Source organism: Choloepus didactylus, chromosome 19, assembly GCF_015220235.1.
Source record: "Choloepus didactylus isolate mChoDid1 chromosome 19, mChoDid1.pri, whole genome shotgun sequence".
NCBI classification, from domain to species: Eukaryota; Metazoa; Chordata; class Mammalia; order Pilosa; family Megalonychidae; genus Choloepus; species Choloepus didactylus.
The window spans coordinates 52530799-52553450 of record NC_051325.1 but is presented as its reverse complement, the minus strand read 5'-3'; the positions used below and the strand labels follow the sequence as shown (position 1 = coordinate 52553450).

General features: G+C 43.4%; 1 protein-coding gene across 1 annotated transcript; it reads right to left on the bottom strand.

Annotated features, from left to right (window-relative positions):
* Nucleotides 1–739: 739 nt before the first annotated feature.
* On the bottom strand, nt 740–21833 carry DDX27 (DEAD-box helicase 27). Its single transcript, XM_037811072.1, is given in 22 exon segments — nt 740–870; nt 995–1069; nt 1655–1742; nt 2242–2365; nt 2462–2556; nt 3320–3404; nt 3406–3423; nt 3643–3749; nt 5870–6047; nt 6160–6241; nt 7088–7241; nt 8089–8230; nt 8364–8463; nt 10874–11024; nt 11716–11889; nt 14735–14840; nt 15574–15660; nt 15788–15831; nt 16377–16542; nt 16809–16868; nt 18497–18643; nt 21653–21833. Coding segments are annotated over 22 exon segments (2331 nt in total). The 5' UTR covers nt 21782–21833; the 3' UTR covers nt 740–851.
* Between the last annotated feature and the right edge of the window lie 819 nt (nt 21834–22652).

Below are 22652 nucleotides of genomic sequence, written 5' to 3'. Positions count from 1 at the left end.
AGCTTTGAATATACTCTTTAGTGTCTAGGGTATGTGCTACTGGATAACTATTATAATTTTTAAGCTGGGGGAGGGGGTCTCTGAACTCCTGAAATTATATATGACACAGAACTACAAACAGGATTTTCCCAAGGAATGTCCCATAGCTTTCATATAATTCTCAAAGGGATCTCAAAAGGGATTCAGAAGATGAGAGCCACCATTTTGCAGGGTAAAAGCTGTTCTTTCTATCCAGGCATGAATTTATGGTGTCAGGGCCCCTTCTGTCCCCTTGGAGATTCCATCTCTCCAGTAGCATTTATATAGCACAGAGGTAAGAATTCAGGGTATAGATTCAGGTATACCCTGGTTTCAAAACCCTGAATTCTCAGTTGTACAACCTTGGGAAGTTAGTCTTTCCAAGCCTGTTTCTTTGTCTGCAAAATGGGGATAATAACAGTACCTACGTCATAGGAGTAAAGTGAATTGAATGAGACAGTTTATATGTTCCACATGTATGTGGTGGAGCAAGCTAGAAGACAGAGAATTTGCCACTGGGTAAAAAGATACAGAAATAAACTATTATACTGCTTCCTTCCTTCATCCCCAAAAATACTTTTTTCCATTTGATTTATTGTTTATTATGAAAACTCAACAGGAAGAAGGAAGCCTTGGAGGATTGATGAGGATGCTTAGGAAATAACCTACAAACTACCACCACCCCCCCAACTGTTTTAATATACAAATGACACAGATTTCGTAAAGTTTTTAAGAAACTTTTTACAAATGGAGAAAAGGCAAACCAAGCCAGGATGACTTCCCACAGGGAAGGGATTTAAGGGCTGCCCACAGACTTCTTCAGGTCACCATGGCTACTTCCTCCTTTTATACCTATTAAGAAAATCAGCAGAGTTAAGACCAAACCCCAAGATCAGAAAAAAAACTCCTTTTCAATGAAAGGCTTCTCCAACCCCAAATAGTCCTATCACTGACCCTCCACAACTGCAAACATTACCTGGATTTAGATTTAAAGTTCCCTCCTCGTCTCTGGTGAGGCATGCCCAATTTTTTCCTTTCTTCAAAAGAGGGGCTGTGGGTGACAGAAGATGAGATACTGAAATGGGCAAGCTGTTGGACAAATGGGTGATGTCTCACCCCCACCACAGCGCAACTTCATGGAACCACAGAAGCACTTCACTGGGATGCGTAATTTTCAGTACCTGGAGTTCTGAAGCCTGAATATACTTCCACCTGATAATATGCAGAAGTCAGGGCCCAGCTTTAAAACAAGATTAAAAGAGGCCCTTGCTTCTCCTGTATATAATAAAACTACTTGGGAAGATTAGTTCCTTCCTACCCCAACACTGAACCAAGGGACAGGGGATGTGGACAAATTCCCAAGAGTAAGCCAGGATTCTTTGGGGTTCTAAAGGACTGGCCTAAGGTACAAAAACAGTTATCACTCCCCTAAGGGAAAGCTCTTATTTCTGAATCTGTTCTCACCTTGGATCCACTGGTGGTTTTATAATACATAGGATATAAGCAGGATATAAGCCCTTGAAACTATGTATTATAAAGTTCTATGTGTATGAAAATTGGAAGTGGAAAAGGAAGGAGAAGATTCATAGTTTTCATCAAAATACCAAAGGGGCTCCGTGATGACTTAAAACCCTACCCAGCTCGATACTGTTTCAGGGCCTTCTTGCTAGTGTTGGTAAGTTCCTCATCAAATACAGATTTCTTTGTCTGCTTTTGCTTCTTGGCTGTACAGAGAGAGAATGGGTTAGATATGATCCTCTTTGGCCCAACCTCCCAAATCCCCTTAGTGCATGCTCGCCTGATGATTTATTTACACAGAGGTGAGACATAAATTCCCAGCAGAAAAGAGCTAAGGAATCAGAAATACCAGGTGTGAAAATGTCCTTCATAGGATGACTACAAGTATCCAAAAGTTAAATTAACCACTTAAATTTGAAATGGGCTAAAGACTATCTTTACTTTATTCTACCAAGCTTGTCCAAGTAGCAGTGTGGGTAAGGACTTAGGCACCAGGGTCAAAAGACCTAGCTCTCCCCATGAACCATGAGGTCACTTCCACCCTTTGGAGCCAAGAAATAGACAGCAGTACAACACTGGTACATACTAATTCCTCAAAAAAGTGTGGGCATATTTTCATCATCCTTCAAATCTTCCCCATACCCCAAGCACAGGTTTCAGGGAGAATATTCCTGCAAGCTCCCACAGGCTCTCTAGCTGCCTTACCAGGACCTCTCGCCGGCTCCTCCTCAGGCATTGCTCGGGCCCGCTTGGCCCTGCGATTCCTCTTGGCCAGCCGCTCGGCAAACATCTGTGCTTTGAGGATTTCGAACTGGGACCTTTCCTCTGCCTGGAGAGAAGGCAATGTGTGAGCGTGGAGCAGCCCAGGCAGCCCATGACCCACCCCACTGGGCAGGAGCCAAACTCCAAAGGGGAGGCTGCTCACTGTCATTTCCCCCTTTTTCTTAGCATCCTTCATAAACTTCTTCCTTTTCTTCTTTCCTCTTAAGGCCAAATCAAACTCCTGCAGAGCCTTGGCAACTGGGATGAGCAGAGAGCATGAGATTTCAGGGACCATTTTAAATCTTTTTGAAATTTACAATAAGAACTGTACATAGTTTTAAATTAGTATATAAGGGCTCACAATGAAAAGCAGCAATTACTTTCTCCTCTGGTGGTTACCTCCACCTCACTAAATAGTAAATGGCATGCTTGTTCCACTACTTCTCAAAAAATCCATTTGAGACATTATCATCCTCCAATTATGAAAGATGAGGATTTAATTCACTTCTGCTGCCCCAAACCTTCCCACCAATGTAATTATAATTCATTGTTAACACAGAAATTTAACATACATACCCTCTCCTTTCTTATCTCATCAAATAAAGATATTTCTTAACTTGCTAGTACAACCTTTACAGATGGCAATTTCACAATACCTAACAAAATTTACAAATGCACATACATACCTTCTGACCTAGCAAGTCTGCAAGCCAGGTATACTCAATTGGGAAGGGGCAATTTACAAGATTACTCACTACATCACTGTTTATGATAGTAAAAGATTGGAAACAACCTCAAGATCCCTAAACAGGGGACTAGTTAAATAAGTTATGGTCTACCACTGTGATGGAGGACCACACAGCCAACAACAACAAAAAAGGTGGCTATATATGTGCCAACAGATAATGATCTCCATGCTATGAAGTTAAGTGAAAAAAAAAGCAATGGTGGTAGAACAATGTGAATTCATTTGGGTATTAAAAGGAGGAAGAGGTTATATATCAAACATCTCCCGACTGACTTTTCTCCTTCTTCCTCTCTTCTTTGGTCTGGAACCAGCTCCTTTCAGGCTCTTGGTTTGGTGCCTCCTCCCCCTTCTCCAGGAGCCAGTTTGGCTGTATTGATCTGTGGGGACAGCAAATGGAGGCTGGTGGGACCACTGTCTGCTACGAAACCAACATCTGATAACAAATAAAATGGCAACTGCAGGAAGCCACTGCCTGCTAAGGCTCAGAGCTCTGAAGATAGGTTTGACAGATAAAAAGCTTCAGAAGGGCAGAACCAGCAAGGGCTGACACCGTTTGCTCACTGATGTAGCCTCAGAAATCCCGCCTCAAGCTTCACCTGGGCTTCCGACTGCTGCATTTCTTTTTCCTCAGCCTCCAGCTGCAGGACTGCATACACGTCCTTCTCCATTTTCTCAATCTTGTCCCGGAATTTGAGGATGACGTCTCAAGGAAAGAATATAAAGGACTTGAAAATATGGGAAAACACCCAAAAGCTGATGAAAATAATGTAGTAAGTACTTAATACATATTTACATTAGAAATTGTTCTCTCTGCATGACTTCTCTGCTTAACACCCCCTAAAAGCTTCCTGTTGCTCTTAGAATAAATTCCAAACTCCCTAAGAGTGGCCCCTGCCCCCTTGCCCACCCTGCTCTGAGTCCTCTGATCTTCCTTCTCTTTCTCTTACACATCAAGCTTATTTCCACCTCAGTTTTGCCCTTTTCTCTTCTAGACACTGTTGCCCCCCATTACTCTCATGGCTGCCTCAATCTTATCACCCAGGGCTCAGCTCAAAGGCCTTCAGTTCAGAGGCCTTTCCTGAGCAGCCTCTCTGAAGCAGCACATCTCCTCCTGCTGTCCTCGACCACTTTTATCAGCTTTATCATGTTTCTCCCACCAGCACATCACTGTGTTTTGTTTCCTGCTCTTATTCCCAGCACCCAGTAACCTAGGATAGAATAAATAGCACAAGGAACACAATAATTATTTGCTGAATAAATGAATGAAATGGAAAAAAAAGACATATGAATGGAAAAAAGGTCTGAAAGGAAATGTGTTTTATATGACCCCTATAGATCAGAAGAACAGAAAGAATGAAAGGTCCTGCAACTCAACAACAAAAAGACAAACAACCCATTTTAAAAATGGACAAAGACTTGAATAGACATTTCTCCAAAGAAGATATCCAAATGGGCAAAAAGTAAACAAAAAGATGCTCAACATCATTAACTATTAGGGAAATGCAAAACAAGACCACAATGAGATACCATTTCACACCCACTAGAATGGCTACTATTTTAAAAATGGAAAATAACAAGTATTGGAAAGGATGTGGAGAAATAGGAACACTCATTCATTGCTGATGGGAATGTAAAATGGTGCAGCTACTGTGGAAGACAGTTTGATGGTTTCTCAGAAAGTTAAGTATAGAATTACCATATGACCTGGCAATCCCACATCTAGGTATATACCCAAAAGATTTGAAAGCAGGAACTCAAACAGATATTTGCACACCAATGTTCATAGCAGCATTAGTCATAATTGCCAAAAGACGGCAACAACCCAAGCATCCATCAACCAATGAATGGATTAAAAAAAGGGGTATATACAAACAATGGAATGTTATTCAGCCATAAAAAAGAATGATGTTTTGATACATGCAACAACATGGATGAACTCTGAAGACATCATGTTGAGGACAATAAGCCAGACACAAAAGGACAAATATTGTATAAAATCATTAGAATAAGCTTTTCATAGAGTCAGAATCTAGAATACAGGTTACCAGGGGACGGGGTGTGGATAGGGAATGGGGAGTTAATGCCTAAATTGTGCAGAGTTTCTATTTGAGTTGATTGTAAAGTTTTGGTAATAGATGGTGGTGACAGTAGCACAACATTGTGAATGTAATTAACAGCACTGAAAAGGGGAAATTTTACGTTGCACATGTTACTACAATTAAAAGAATAAACATAGGATTGTACAACACAGTGAACCCTATTGTAAACAATGGACTATAATTAATATATAATTATAAAAATGTTCTTTCATGAACTGTAACAAATGTACCACACTAATGCAAGGTGTTAATAATAGGGTGGTATATGGGAAGTCTGTATTTTTTGAATGATTTTTCTGTAAACCTACAGCTTCTCTAATTTAGAAACAAAAAAAAAAAAACTATAAGGTTAAAAAAAAAAAGAAGAAGAATGAAATATATCCAAAAAGAACAAGAGCTGATTTCCTCAGTCTGCCCTACCCCCCCAACAGAAAGGGATTCCCACACATCAGCAATATAAATGAGTAGGGCACTGTGTTTACAATTCTACCATGATTCCCTTTTATAGGTGGGGAGACTGAAGCCCAGAGGGGTTAGGTGAAAGTTGTCCAAGGACCCACAAGCTAGGAAGTGGCAGAGATGGGATTCAAATCTGGCTTCTCACCCATTCTGTTCTAACCCCTGCCTGCCCCCATGGGATCGGATCCAAGGCCCTGGTCCTCCCACCCAGCTGCTGCCACTGCTCTTAGCTACTAAGCTGCTATACTCAATGGTGCCTGTTCACCTTGGGGAAGGATCCGGGCCTTCACAGGGGCCTTGGCGGCCTTCACAATCTCCTTCAGCATCTTCCGCTCCTCTTCTCCCACCAGGGAGACTGAGCGACCAGCCCTGCCAGCACGTGCTGTCCGCCCCACCCGGTGGACGTAATGCTTGATGGTGTTGGGCATCGTGAAGTTGATTACCTGGAAGTTCCAAATTCAGCATCAATCAGATGGGGAACCGGGGGGGCAAGGTGTGGGAATGAAGAGGCAAAAGTCTCCCACCAAAAGTTCAAGGGAGGTAGGGCCTGCTCACCGTTTTGACACCCTCGATGTCAAGTCCACGGGCTGCCACATCTGTGGCCACTAGGATGTCAATCTGTTCGTCCTTAAAACGCCTAAGAACAGCCACACACAAAGAAGTTCATCCAGATACCCTACCCCACTAACGCTCTGCAGGGGGCCCAAGCCAGCAGAGAGACCAAAACAAAGTCACCACAAGACCTTTCAGAGTCAAGCAGCGGAGTAGAAATTATCATGGTGGGATGGATTCTAAAAGTCAGCCCATCCAGTATTTACACTAGCCCATAAAATAGAGCAAACAGAGTTCCGTGCATGCAACCTTAAGCAGTCATAGTCATTCTTACATGTTAAAGTCTGGGCATTGCTGACCTAGGTTATAAACAGAGCATATGCAAATGTCTCAGTATTCTAAATAGCGTTTCTTTAAAACACAACTTTCAGTATCTTAATGATGACTGGAGAGAACTAAGGGGTTCCCATTTGCCATTCCTGGTAGAGTTTACTCCACTCTGTGAGAATTACCCAAGAAGTCACAGGGCCTGGCAAAATAGATGCTCAAGAAAGGGCTGCTGACTTTGACTGACTCTAAGACTGGTTCTATGAGACCCAGGCTGTGTCCACTGCTCTGGGAAAGTTCTAGAGAATAGACCACATGCTGTGTCTTTCCAAGCCAGAATTCCCCATGGGGGCCCAACTCAAGTCCTGGGGCCTGAGTATCATCTTCTGCACGAGTATTAAGTCAGAGCTCTGGATATATGTAAGACACACCCTTACAATGGTGAGATCAAATTTGAAAGTGGGAAATTGTGGCATCTGTGTTCCCTGCTATTGCTCTAACATCACCCTCTGGTTGTACTTTTCCCTCTCTCAAATTAGGAGAGAGGGCCCTCTGACCTGCCAATGAGGGTGGGTGGGAGCCTCAGCCCATGCCCCAAACTCACCGGAGGGCCTCCAATCGCTGTGTCTGGGACAGGTTGCCATGCAGCTCACCCACCTGCAGCCCCAGGAGCCCTAGGAGGATGTGTAAGCGGTGGGCCTGCTTCTTGGTCTGGGTGAACAGCATTACGTGGTCAGTGAAGGTCCTCGTCAAGAGAGCTGGCAGGGAAGTCAAAGTGAGCAGGCAGCCATCCCAAGTCTCTTAGGCAATACACACACCCTCCTCGGTAAGTGCCGGTGCTGTGCCTGCCCATGTGGAGCTCACATTCCAGGGCAGAGAAGCCAATTCCAAAGGGTGATAAACACCACAAGAGAAAGAGTGAAGGATGGGGAGGAGACATTAAGGGTTGGCCTCTCTGAAGAGATGACACTGGGCTGACACCTGAATGACAAGGGAGAGTCACCTACAAAATGTGGGCAAAGATTCCAGGAAGAGGAAACAGCAAATGTAAAGGCCCCAAGGCAGGCACATGCGTGGTGGGTGTGAGGAAGACAAAGAAGGCAAGCGAGCTTGGAGTACAGTGAGCAAAGCCTCCAAGGCTGGAGGGGCAGCCGGGGCCAGGTCTCCTGGAGGAAAGACCCAACGCGGAGTCTGGATTTTCATCTAAGAGCAGTGGGAAGAGTCAGTGGAGGGTTTTAAACAGGAGCACATGTTTGTCTGTAAAAGATCGTTTTAAATGATCTGTGGAGCAGAGAATGAACAAGGCCAATTAAGAGGTTACTGCAGTGATCAGGCAACAGGCAGTCGTGGCCTGGACTAAAGGACTACTTGTGGGAAGTGGTTGGGAGTTCAACAGGACCTAAAAATCACTGGAGGGTGGCAGGGAAGTGAGGTGGTAAGAGAGTGAGGAATGATTGGTGGAGCGATAGAGTAGAAGAATGCAGGACTGCTGACGGGGTTGGGATTGAGAAAACACGGGGCAAAACCCGAGAGCTTCAGTGTGGACACCCTGGGGCCCAGGGACTGACCATTCCCACACACCCCGAGCCCACCCAGGGGCTTCACCTGCCACGATGGCTTCCCGATCCCCTTCCCGATTAGGCCGGATCCGGATGAACTCCTGCCGCAGGAAAGGCGCCACGTCCGTGTTGCTGTTCACAAATATCCGGACAGGATTCTTCAAAGAGACAGAAGCCAGATCTTTCACCTGCCAAGCACAAAGCCAGTGATGCTCACCTCCCCGCAGGAAGAAGTGGGGCAGGAGGCATCGCAGTGCTCGCCCAGCCAAACCTCTCCCGTCCGGCCCTGGGGCCTGTGAACCGGCCCCTCCTGAGGCCCACCTCATCCGTCATGGTAGCCGAAAAGAGCATGGTCTGGCGGTGGTGGGAACACATTCGGATGATCTCCTTCATCTGCTCTTCAAAGTACTCATCCAGCATCCTGGTGAGGAGAGGAAGGGAGCAGCAAAAACAGATCTGGTTCTCCTCTGTCGCCATTAGGGGACAGAGCATCAGACAGGCCATCGTTTCATTGCTTCCGTTGTTGTGGTCTTAATTTTTAATATTTATTATTTTACCCTTCCATCAAAATTCCCCAAGTATCTATTTAACAATTTGTTCTTTTTTTTTCCTGAACTATTTGTAGACATCAATGACACTTTACTCCTAAATATTTCAGCACATAGCTCTTAAAACAATGACATTTTTCTACATAACCACAATGTCATGATCGCACCCAAGAAGAAACTTAACAGTGTTGGAATAATAACTAAAGTACAGTCCATATTCAACATCCCCCAAATGCCCCCAAAATGTCATTTTATAGCCATCTTTCACTTTTTTTACTCCAGGAACCAAAATTCAAGCATCGCATTTGGTTGTCATTTCTCTTTAACTGCACTCATCTAGAAGTCTCCTCACCCCCCTCCTCCTTTTCATTTCTTTATTTTTTGGTCTTTCATTTTTGAAGAGTCCAGGCCAGCTGTTTTATAGAACTTCCCCAATCTGGATTTGCCCGCCTGCTTCCTGGCTACTGGAGTCAGCTTGAACATTGTTGGGAGAATGGCGGGCGTGCGGGGCAGGGTGCAGTCGTGCCCTTTACTCGCATGGAGTCCAGAGACGTGGAAGGTCAGTCTGTTCCAGGGTGACTCTGATCAGTTGGTTCAGGGGGTGTCTGCCTGATCTTTCGGCCAAAAAGGAAGCTTTTTTTCTTTTAGGTAATAAGTAATCTGTGAAAACATACTTTGATTCCAGTTTCTTCAACTGACTAAGACTTTCACAGCAATCCCCTCCCACACAGGCTCCAGTCTCAGGTCAGGTATCCTATTTAGTCATGATGTCCCCTTAGCCTCCTTAATCTGAAACACTTCCACAGCCTCCCTTGGTCTTCTGAGACACTGATATTTTTAAAGATGCAGTCCTCCTCTCCCATACCTTTTTTTGTTTTTAATAAAACATTCCATATTTGGTTTGCCACGATTACACTCAGGTTAGGCACGCCCAGCCGTAACGCAACAAAGCGATGGTGGGTCCTCTGGGGACGATGTCTGGAGGCGCGCAAGGTCCGTCCGACCCCCGATGGTGATGTCATTTCTGATTGCCCAGTCAAGATGCTGCTACCTGCTTCCTCTGCTGTACAGTTTCTACTTCTCCTCTTCCAACTAATAAGCAGTCTGTGGGGAGACCCTTTAAGAGCCTGCAATATCCTGCTCCTCATTACAATTTCACCCTAGCTTTAGCTTCCACGGGTGATTCTTGCCTGAATCAGGCTGCTGCCAACATTCCTGGGTCCTGTTATATGTGCCCACCAGCTTTGGGCTCTTCCTTGCACCTGGCACAACAAAATATTCCAGACTGAACTCGTCTTTCTCCTGTCACAAACCTGGAATCAGCCCTGGTTCCTTTCAGTGGAAGAGTATTTACAAGCAAAGATCTGGTGTTGGGGTCTTCATGACACTGAGGAGTTTACTGGTTCTAGGCCCTTTCAGTGCTTTCTAGGGACAGTGCTGGAGCTGAAATGTATCCATATCCACATACAGATATGTGAGTACATTTAAAATGAGGAGTTCATAGCGATACTTCCAACTCAACACTAACATTACAGCTTTCTCTCTCACCTGCCCCCATTCCATATTTGTACCACCCTTTTCCAACTGGGAGAAACTCAGTTCCCAACACTGTTAATTTATTTATGCCTTTGCTGTACTCTACAATACCCACAAAATATACTCAGAATTACAATTCCAATATCTCTACCAACAACAAACCTTTTAAGTAAATTTCAAGATTTCTTTTGGTGCTTAAATATATCCCAGTAAAGATACACAGTCAGAGAACTGTGTTAAACAATTCTTGAGTTCATTATTTTGTGTTTGTATTTAGTTTGGGTTTAATTTTATTTTTGAGTATCTAAAACACTTCAACATCGACAAGGTTCCAAAGTCAAATCAATCTAGGAAGGTGTACTCAGAGCAATTTCTCTCCTGTCCGTCCTTACCCAGCCTGTGTGCCACTAGCACCTGGACCCCACTGTCGCTTGACAGGTGGGTGAACCCTGGCAAAGGGCCTGAGGTGTGCCCCTGCCCAGTAAGGGTACGGTCCTTAGGCTTTGGCTGATGGTGGGGAAAAGAGCTGAGCACTGGGAAAGACCGACTGGCAGGGAGCACAGGAGGAGGAGTCTGCTTTGGCTAAAGATCAGGGGTGTCGAGGGGCAGGAGTTCTACCCACGAGGCCTCTGAAGTGGGGCCCAGATCGGAACTCTGCTCTCCCCTCTTGCCAATCAGCCAAAGCAAAGGTCTGGGGATGTGGTCTCTGGGACTCCAGGGCACCTGAGCCCGCCATTTCAGGACTACCTGTCGGCCTCATCCAGGATGAGCACCTCGATGCTGCTCAAGTGGAAGGAGGGGCAGTTGTGGAGGTGATCAATGAGCCGGCCTGGGGTGGCAATGAGAATGTCAGGGGCGGCCCGCAGAGCTGCTTCCTGAGACTTCACATCGAGGCCGCCTGCAAGAAGAAGAGCCCCATGGGGCGGCCAGTTCAGGGGTTCACCCATGTTCACTGAGCACCTGCTGCCTGCCAGGCCTCATGCCAGGTGCTGAAGAAACAGCAGAGAACAAGATGGACAAACTCCCTGGTCCCGTGGACTTGACAATGTATCAGGGGAGACAGATTATTTTGCTATAAATGGGTAAGTTCGAAAAAAAGAAAAGAGGGTGGCACAGAGGCACAGAAGAGACTCTCTAAGGATGGAGAAAGGCAGCTGTGAAAGCCCTTGATGTACTTGCACATATGTACAAAAATCACCTTTGACTTCCAATTGCATAAAGAAGATAAAATAAGGAGAACACACACACTATCCTATGACTTCATCAGAAAAATTATGCCCCAAACAATCAATACTTGATTCATTATTCCTGCTAAGCAGAATTATAACCTAAATTTGGTTTGGTATCCAGGGAAAAAACAAAACAAAACAAAACCAACATTTCACTACATTTTAAATTTGATTTTTCAAGGTTAAGTCCCAACTGACAATAATGACAACACCACCACCTCACCATTATCTATGAAATGCCATCCCAGTTTTTAAGTGGCTTTTATGAGGAGCCTTTCCTGGCACCCGCTGATATGATTACAACCACTCTCTCCACGTCACTGTCTCTCAGGGACTGGCAGCCCTCGGCAAGGAACTCACCCACAGCCAAGCAGGTGGTGATTCTGCAGAACTGGGCGAGCTGCTTGGTGACAGAGTGCACCTGGATGCCCAGCTCTCGGGTCGGAACCAGCACCAGCACGCGGGTTACTGGAGCCTGGTGGGGTTTATAGATCAGACGCTCCAGGACAGGCAGGGCAAACGCAGCAGTTTTGCCTGTAGGGAAGGATCAGCAAGCAAGCAATGAGGAGGTTCCTTGCCAAGGTTCAGGTTTTCACCTGAGCACAGAGAATCTAAGTATCTGGACAGGCAGCAAAGAAGCAACTTATTTTCCACAGAGCTTTTTTTCTGGTTTCAAAGCCACATGTTCAATGTAAAAACTCTGGGAAACACAAAAAAGCACAAAGATAACAATCACCTGCAGTAAAGCCAACCAGAGATAAATGTTAAAGTTACGGTATCTAGATTACCAGCCTTTGTTTTTTATAATGGACAGACAGAAGTAGAAAAAAAAAATCTTTAATACGATGACAATACACATTCTGTTTTGTAACTTCCCTTTCTAAAAAAAACTTAAGAATATATATTTTCTTATTTAAAAAAATATGCTTTTTACATTTTTTACATCATTTTAAATGGTTGCATAGTATTCCATGACTATTTCTACTAAGTAACTGATCACTGTTGGTGGACAGTTAGATTGTTTTACACTAGTCTACCATGTAGTGGTGAACACCACATAAAATCTTAACTCCTTTGAAGGGCCTAGCCCAGCAGGACTAGAAGCCTGTGTCAGAGGCACCCCAATAGGATAACCAGACCCCTTGAAACCTGCGACCTGCTACTAACCCAGACCATCTAGCACACACCACCTAGTTTTAAAAAGAAATCCTTTAGGAAATGAAGTAAGCACTGTAATCTAGTAAATAGTACTGCATAAATGCCAATATCCTGTTCTGCCAGCACTTAGTTATGCGGGATGTCACCATTGGGAAAACTGGGGGAAGGGTTCAAGGGATTCTATGTACTCCTTTTGCAACTTCCTGGGAATCTACACTTGTTTCAAAATAAAAAGTTTAAAAATAAATAAAAATAAACACACCTAACTACAACCCAGAATCCTTGAATCTTGAAGACAACTGTATAAAAATGTAGCTTATGAGGGGTGACAATGTGATTGGGAAAGCCATGTGGATCACACTCCCCTTTGTCCAGTGTATGGCTGGATGAGTATAAAAACAGGGGCAAAAAAAAAAAAAAAAAGCACCCAGTGGTCTTTTTTACTTTAATTGTTCTTTTTCACTTTAATTTTTATTCTTATTACTTTGTGTGTGTGGTAATGAAAATGTTCAAAAATTAATTTTGGTAATGGACGCACAACTATATGGTGGTGCTGTGAACAACTGATTGAACGCTTTGTATGACTCTATGGTATGTGAATATATCTCAATAAAATTGAATTATTAAAAAAATTAACACATCTTTTATCCTCTGTACTAACATACCACAATTTTTTTATTAAGAACATTAATTTTTTATACGTAAACATTCAAAATATACTACATGATTGCATGGATATATGCATTATGTGCAAATTCATCAAGCTACACTAAGATTTGAAGACTTTACTGTATACATTATACTTTATTAAAAAGTAATAAATAAGTTAGCAAAAACGAATTATGTCACAACATAATACAATACATACAAAGGAGCATTATGCTGCTGCGCTTGGTACTGATAGGAAAAGATATCCAAGACTTCTGGTTAAGTAAAAAAAAGCCTCCCCAGAACACTATAAATAGAGTTCACTACTGTTTGTATAAAATGGGGGGAGATAACCTATGTATTTATTTGAATCTGAATTGAAACACATTTGAATTACATTTGCATTTGAAAAAACTCTGGAGGAAGAAACTAACAGCAGGGGTGGGAGTGGAAAGTAGGCAGATGGGGGACCCTGTTTTACTGTATGCCTTCCCAAGTACTTGATTTCTTAATTTGTATTTGAATATTTGTATTATCTATTTAGAAACACGAAATTCTAAAAATTTCAAGAAACAAATTATTGTAAGCCATAATTCCTAAAACGCTGTTTTTGTCACTTCCTCAAAATATAGAAGCCAGGCCTTCTCAACCTCTGAAAAGCCCTGCATACATTCATCTTTATTTCTTTAGGATAAATTATTATAAAAGAATAGAACAACACTTGAGTCAGGCCATGTATTGCCAAACTGCCTCCAAAAAGACTGAATCACTTAACTCCCCGCCAGCCTGGGTGAACAGGCAGTGTGCCAATTCTTGAAATCTTGAAAAATGCTAAGAGGCACAGGTAAAACAAAAATCATCTTGGGCTTTGGGATGCAATGAGGCACCTGCCCAGCCCCAACCACCACCTACAGGTGCAGAGAGTGAGCAGGGCGGGGGCGGCCACACCCACTCCTGCTGTGTGTCATGTGACAGCAAGAGGCAGAACTCAGGCTCACATGAAAGCGGATTCCCGTGCTCTGCAAGAACAGGCCAACTGGCCTAATTTTCCTGGTGCTTTAAGGCTATGGATTTGTAGTGGACTGGGTTTAGATTTTTGTCTTCATCACAGCAATCTGTCTCTCGCCCAGCTCCCTGAGGCAGCCAGAGGTATTTAGGATGGGGGCAACCTTCAGCTGGGGCAGAGATGGAGAGTCCTGGTCCCCCTCCACCTCCACCCCTACCCTCGGTTCCCCCACACCTCAAGAACTGGCAGTCCAGGCTTTTCAGACTCTCACCCCAGCAGAGGTCCCCCATTTCTCCCCACGCTCCCTCCAGCTTACAGCCACAGGGACCCCACCCTGGGCGGGGGGCAGAAACACACCATGTTGCCATGAAGACAAAATGGAAACTGGTCGAAATCTTCAAAAGCCATTTAAACCATCAACCCAGTAAGAATTTCTGTAAACTCTTCAATTAGTTCAAAAAAAGCAAGCAGATTTAGCAACTGGCCTTTTGGTGAGTCAACCTAGAGCCCTGTTGACTCTAGGGTTCAGTATTCCTCATCTATTCCCTTGAGTCCCTGTCCTTTTACCTGTCCCAGTGGCTGCACAGGCACAGATGTCCTTCCCCAACAGACCCACAGGTATACAGGCCTTCTGGATGGGAGTGGGCTGCTTGAAGCCCATGACTGTAATGGCCTGCAGGGAAAAGAAAGGAGGGCTGGGGAGGCTCAGAAAATAATGAACTGTGCCGGTTTCCAAACAAGTGGTAACTATACCCATTCCTCCTAGACAAACTCTGATCGAGTGCCTACCAGGTACCAGGCACTGTTCCAGGCACTAAGGATACATCAGTAAAGAAAGGAAATAAAAGCTCTGCCCTCATGAATATCATAATCTAGTAGAAGAAAAGAGACCAAAAAACAAACAGATGTCATATGGAGATAAACACTATGGAGAAAACTTCAGCAGTTAAGGCAGATGGGGAGGACGAGGATAGAAGGGAATGGAGGGCAAGTAAAGCAGGGTGGCCAGGGAAGGTCTCATTGAGCAATACTGGGTGAAAACCTGGAGGAGGGGAGGGAGCACACCAAGCGGAGAAGGGCACTCCAGACAGAGGAGACAGCAGGTGGAGAGGCCTTAAAGAAAGGGATGCCTGCCCTGTTTGAGGGCCAGCAAGAAGGACCATCTGGCCAGAGCAGAGTAAGTGAGGAGATGCCATCAGAGAGGACCAGAAGGGAAAGGGCCTCCCTCGCAGGCCAATGTAGGGATTTTGCCTTTTATCCCAAGTGAATGGAGACTAATGGAGAGTTTGAAGAAGAGGGCTCTGTGGCAGCTGTGTGGAAAACAGTTTGGTGAGACAAGAAAGGAAGCAGAAAGCCCAGTTAAGGACTATTGCAATAATCTCAAGGATACCAAAAGAAGCCGCTACCTTCAAAAGAGGACGGGAGAGGTTCATGTCCTGGAATGAGAGGTTTTCATCATACTGAGATGCATCTTCAAAAAATCCACCTGCTTCCTACACCAGAAAACCAAAAGACAGAGAATGAGAAGGCAGTAAGAAGGGCCCAGGAAAACCAAGTGACCTTAAAGTTCTTTCAAGCTGCAAAAAGAGGTTATACACTGTTTTCCAAGCCCGTACTTACCTGCCCTTTCTTCTTCTTCTTCTTCTCCTTTACTTTGAGTGTATCTATGGAGAAAAATATGCTGACAATCATGGTTCATATTTATTAGAGAGTAGCATCAATATGCTAGACACTGACCCAGGGCTTTGTATGGATCAACTCACAACACCCGATAAGGTGTTACTGCCATTAGCCTCATCCCACGGATGAGGACACTAAGTGGCAGCAAGGGAAAGTAACTGCTTAAGGTCAAACAGGAAGCAAACCCAGCATGTCTGGTCCAGAGACCAGGCTCTCAGCCACTATGCTACACTGTGAAAGGTTAGCACCCATTTTCGCAAGAAATATTCACTGAACATCCATTACATGTCCAGACCATCTAAGCCGGGATGCAGGGAAACCCTCACCCCAGACAAGACTAAATTCTGCTGGCAAAGTACAACAATCCAAAGAAAATCTCAAAAAAAAAAAAAAAAAAAAAAAGAGAGAACCCCAAAAGAATGGAGTTCAATCACAGGGAGGGCATCTTAAATATTATCTGTGCAGAAGAGTGTGGGGGACCCTTTCGACCCTCTGTCCCGGTTCCTGATGCCTCCACTGGAACATCTACCTGCTTTGGTGAGGATGTCCTCCTCAGCCGATGAGTAGTCACTCTCGGATTCGGCGTCATCTGGGCCAGCCTCAGCTTTCCCTTCAAGGTTTTCCTGGCCCTCTGGTTCAGAGCCCTCCTTTTCTTCTTTCTCCTTCTCCGACTTCCCAGACTTGGCTTCTTTATCCTGGAAAAAAAAAAAAATAATAATAATAATAAAGCCAGGACAACTACAAACTTCAGGAAAACCAGAACCTAAGAAGAGCAATATTATGCTGTCCTGCCTTGTCAGGATGCTGTGTGGATTCCTGGTGAATATAAAGATAAACACACAGAGAAGCTGTCTATACCAGCCGCACCCCGACTCAGGCCTTACAGAGAAATGGTGGGATCCTGTTAAGAGTAAGGCTCAGGGATTAACTACAAAGACAAGTAATTGCTTTCCTTTCTTACCTCTATTTTCCTTTTCTTTCGAACTTTCTCAATCTTCTCATCTAACGTAGTGGCTGCTCTCTGCAAAGAGATGAAAAAGAAATATAAGTTCGGGACAGAGACAAAGCAAGGCTTCCGTGAGGATCAGGTCTTAACTGCTAATACAGAAAAGGCTCAATTTGTCCTTGGGTAGATTTCTGTAGATTTTTCATGGCAAAAAAAATTATTAAGTAAATAGTCTATTTCTGAAAAAAAAAAAGTCTAAATTACTAGGAACAAGTAAAAAATCCATGTTTTGGAAGGTGTTTACTATTCGGCACCATATAATTACCAAGAAATGCTGTAATGTATCTGAATGCTACTTGGAAAACCCTTGCTAATCAAACATAAATTAAAATGTTGAAATCCAAGCAAAATCAGGTAATACTGCTAAAATTTTAAAAAGGGTAAGTAAATGTCAGACCCCCTTACGCATGCTCAAAGCACCTGAACTGCTATAGCACTTATCACCACTGCAATTAACTACAAGATTATTTGTCTATTTTCTATCCTGCTAGACCGCAAGCTCCATAGGACAGTCCTTAATTGCATGGGCCGCACATGCCAGGAACTGATAAATAAATTGTTGAATGTATTTTCATTAAAACATGGAACAGGGGAACAAAGAGTTCATAATTAATTAGAAAAAGAAAAATTTATTTGGCCTGCTCTGAAAAAAAATACTAAAAAGCCAAAAAACAAAAAATTAAATTAAAAAATCACAAAAAAATCCTCTCAAGATAACCTCGAAAAGGCAATGCCAGTTTATTTCAATCAGAACAAGGGCAAGCAGAGTCTGGATTAAACTGCTCCAAGCAGACAATATTTCACTTTGAAGCACTTGAAATGCAAAATAACTTTGATATCTCTTGTAGCAGATTCAAAGAAATACGTGGGATCCTGGCAAAACAAGCAGATGACAATAACATCTGTGGATGGCTTGGGCTGCGCTGCGTAAAGAACAATGATGCCACATGAGATCACCCGGTGAAGTGATGCAACATGACAACATCTGCGAGGGGTGAGTCTGGCTGTCAAAATCAACACTACCTAAGCTGCTTGCTAGATTGTTCTTTGTTGCAAATGTATGCAACAAAGTTTTCTTTCTAATACCCCAAATGAGGAGTGAACTAAAATAATACAGAGATCATTTAAAAATAACTATGTCTATTTTTTAAGTCAAGCAATTTGTCATGTTTGGTATACATAAAATGCTGGACCGGTGTCATCAGATTTCCACTAACACTTCTTTTTTCACATTTTTATGTCTATAAAATCAAGAAAGGTCTCTTAATATATATAATGAAAGGTAGTGTGAGCTCACCATTCCCTTCTCCAGGAAAAGTTGTCATAGGCATTTTATAATGAAAGAAAGAAGATAATTTTAATACTTCTAAATGTCATCAGGAGACCAATAAATGTGTGTGCAACTAAAGTCTGCAATAAATGCATTCTATCATTTTATTCTTATTTTGGTTTAACTGTGCATGATTTGTGACCATCTCTCCCCACCCCCTCCAAACAGCACCACTCATTGCCAAAGGAGCTCTTGTACCTGCTGAAGGTAAACAAACGGGAAAAGGCAGCGAGGGTCAGGGTTTGACTCAGAAACCCGCTGTTCAGGTTGGACAGCCCAAGGCCTGGAACTGCCGATCACCGTCCCACCTCACCTTTTTCTTGAGCTGGCTCATGACGTCAGCCATGGCCCAGCTGCCATCGTACAGTCCCTCCTTCTCAGTGAACACGAAGTCAGGGTTGAAATCAGCACTGCGGTTCTTCTGCAAGGCTTTCTGCCTTCTGTCCAGAACAATGGGTCCCTGGGAAGAAGCAGCATCAGGGTGACTGTTAACACATGGGGCTGAGATGAAAGAACACTAGAAAAGGAGGATGGAAATGAGGATATCCGGCAAAAGAACAGAAACGGAATTTTTCAAATCCTAAACCAGTGGAAGGGGAGGTGGGGGGGAGAAGTGGTGAAAGAATTAAAAAAAAAATCCAGGATAGATAAAACACCCCAAAAAAGATGGCAGAAATAAATCCAAATAGTTATCAGGAAAATAATAAATGTATATAGATAAAAATCATCAGTTAAAGGACAGATTACCAGACTGGAGTTTTTTAAATCCAGCTGTTTACAAGAGACACATACAAAACTTTTGAAAGTAAAAAGATGGAAAAAGATAAAGATATACCAGGCAACTTTAAGCAAAAGATAGCTGGTATGGCTAGATTAGTGGTACACACAATAGACTTTAAGGTAAAAAAGCAGTATTAGAAAAAAAGAGTCACTACAGGATCAAGGGTAAAATTCACTAGGAAAATCTAATAGCAACATAGGCTCAAACTGAGACAATTACAAGAAGAAATTCACCAATTTACAATTGCCGTGGGGGAATTTAACACACCTTTCTCAGTAACTAACAGATTATGCAGATAAAAAATGAGAAAGGCTTCAGAAGATTTGAAGAACATAATCAATAAGCTTCATTCCAATGAACATATAGAGAGGACACTGTGCCTACCAAGCCAAGCACACATTTCCCTCTGAGCACACAGGAATAGCGGCAAAAACTGACGATGGAGTCTCAGGTTTTAAGCAAGCCTTTGAAAAAATTTCAAAGAATCACTATTATACAGACTCTGTTCTCCGACCACGATTCAATTAAGTTAGAATTCAGTAACAAAAAGATAACTTAAAAAACCCACATATATGGAAATTGAGAAGGAAGGAGAGCTGGCCAAATTATAACTTCGGGAGGATAGGAAGTATGAAAAGGAAAAAAAATCTGAGAACTAAAAAGCACCATTCTGATAGAAGAGCTTACTCTGACCTGGGGTTAAACAATCTCATAGGAACTCTGATCTGTAAATTTCAGTATTATTAATTACTATATACCATTTCTTGGGTACTTAGTTTAACTACTAACATTTGTATGGCACTTCATTCTTGATAAAGTACTTGAAAAACACAGCCATGGCTGGCAGAAAGTAGAAAAGACCCAGTACTAGTTTGAGTTGATTTTTTTTTAAGACCCGGATAAACTGGGAAAGAGAACAGAGAAACAACTGGGAGTGGAGGAAGAAGGCATCTGGGAAAGTTAAGGGCTAGTTTTGTCCTTATCATTTTTGCTGTCTTTGCTTCAGATCCTCAGATCCTTTTTTATAATAGTTTTCCATTCAAGAAATATCTATTAAGACCTAAAATACTTGGGGCCTTATATTAGGCACTGGGGGTAAAAGAGTAATCAAGACAAAATCCCTGCTCTCTTCTCAAGCTGCAAATCTAGTGGATTCATTTACAGTTATCATTTCTTGAGAGCAACTACTGAGTATGCTCTTCTTGGGTATATGTCATAGAGGTATATATTATATATACACACATGCACATATACGTAATTTAAGCTTCACAATAACCCTATGAGGTGCTACCATAATTTCCACTTTACGGAAGGGAAAATAAGTCATAGACAAGTTAGGCATCATGCCAAGGTCACCACCTTGATAAATGGTGAAATTCAAACCCAGACACTTAGGTTCCACTTAGGAACCGCTATTCTAAAATGCCTCTTGACAGACAGATAAGTGAACAGGAAATTTCAACATTGTGTAAGTGGTACCATAGAAATACAAGGATCATTTAATCACTTGGAGTGGGGGAGTTAAATATGACACTTAAACCAGACAGATGACCAGAGCTTCTAGACAAAGCAGAGAAAAGAATGTTCCAAGGCAGAGGAAAAGGAGAGGGAAAGGCTCAGAGCAGAGAAAGAACAAAGAACACGCAGGTTACTGAGAAATGAAGTAGTTAAGTCTGGAGAGTTGATTGTGAAGCAGAGATGAGACCAGATCATGAAGGACATTGAAAGCCACATGATAACAGGCTTTGACACTGGAGGGTTTTAAGCAAAGAAGGGCTCTAATGTGATTGCCATTGTGAAAAGATCACTCTGGCTGCTAAGTGGAGAACACATTAGAATGGGGACAAGAGAAAGACCAAATATGTTAGGACTGCAGGGGTCCAGGTGCAAGATGGCAGTGACTTGGACTAGAGTGGAAGCAGTGTGGACAGAGAAAGGGAGAGAAACTTGAGAGAGATTCACAAGCCAGTGTGCAAACCGCTGGTGGGGGTGGGTGGGTAGGTAAGGAGGAAGAAGCTGTCAAGGCTAAGCGAGACCAGGAGTTTTGCTCCAGAGGAGGTGAATTTGTAGAGGTCATGGGACATCTAAGCAGAGGTGTCAAGTACGCAGATGAGACTGTCCAGGTAGGGAAACATCTGGGTTGAATCTTTGAAAGGCAAGCACCTTTTTCATGTAACTGATCCCTTTTTAGTTGCCTTATTGTTTATTGTCTGTAACCCCTGACTCTAGCATAAGCTTCAGGAGAGTTGCATCCTTGTGCATCTTGTTCACTGTGTCCCCAACGCTTGACACCAGGAATAGCACAGGTAGGTTATTCCAATAAATAATGGCTTAATGAACGAATGGATGGATGGATGGATAACCATGGATCCTTGCGGTCAGGAACCACGTCTAGTTTCACCTCTAGATCTCTATTACACAAGGCCTGGAATGAACAGATGTTGAGTTCACCAAGGCGAGAGGATGGCATTCCTGGCAAAGGAGAGGCTGTGAGAAGTTAGTGGAGAGCAAATTGAGGAAGAGCTTGGGATCCCAGCGAGACCCTTCCCAAGTCATCTCCCGGCCTGGCACGGGGACGCTAAAGGGTCGGGGGCAGGAGCATGAGGAATCCTGGGCAGAGGGAGCAGACTAGGAAGCGCGGCACCGTAACCGGGACCTGGCCCCGGCGTGAACCCGCCCAGGTCATACCTCCTCCTCCTCGTCATCCGAGTCGGACTCGGACTCCACCGCCACCTCCTCATCCTCGCCTATGGTCCCGATTAAACCCAGCTCCTCAAACATGTTGCCGCAGCAGCCACTTCCGGAAGCGAGAGCCATGCTCCAACCAGCCCTCAACTTTCAACCTCCTCGTCGTTACTGCGCATGTGCTACGCATCACTTCCGTTTCGAGGAACACCCTGCTGCGCAGGCGGCAACCTGGGGCGTGGTTTCGTGTGAAAAATCCAGGGGGCGGGGCTTCGTCTTCCACAAGCAGATTCCATTGTCTTGGTTTTCAGTGTGCCACAGAAACCTTAGAAAAATGAAGGGCGAGGGAGAAAGTCTAAAGAGGTACCTTGATAAACTCTCTGGGTGTGTATATTTATGCACAAAAAATTTTGTGGAAGAAAAGACACTAAAGGGGTAGCAGTGATTGTCTCTGGATGGTAGAATTATAAATGATTTTTACTTTCTTCTTTGATTTTTTTCCACAATAAACGTTTATTTTTGTAATCAAATTTTTCAAATTAAACAAAAAATTAGAATAAATAACACATATGTAACACTTACTGTGTGCCAGGAACTAATCTAAATACTTTTACATGTATTAACTAATTTAATCCTCATAGCAACCCTGGGTGGAAGATACCATCACCATGGCCATTTTACAGATGAGGAGACTGAGGCACAGAGATTTCCCAAGGCCACAGAGCCAAGATTATGACCAGAGAGTGGCTCCAGGGTCCTTAGAAAAGGAAGTCTCAGAGATTACCAGGAAATTTTCCTCCCACCTTTGCTAATGGAAAGCTTACTCTTAAACCCAACCCATGATTACTTCCTGTAGACAGCTTTCCCTAAATGGCCCCACCAACTACCCTCCCTCCTTCATAGCTAGTTGCTCCATCCACAGAAACATTTTCTGCCTACAGCACAGTTGACCATAATAATAAGTTCAGATGATTTTTGCTGGTGATTGGTGCAACCCTGGCAT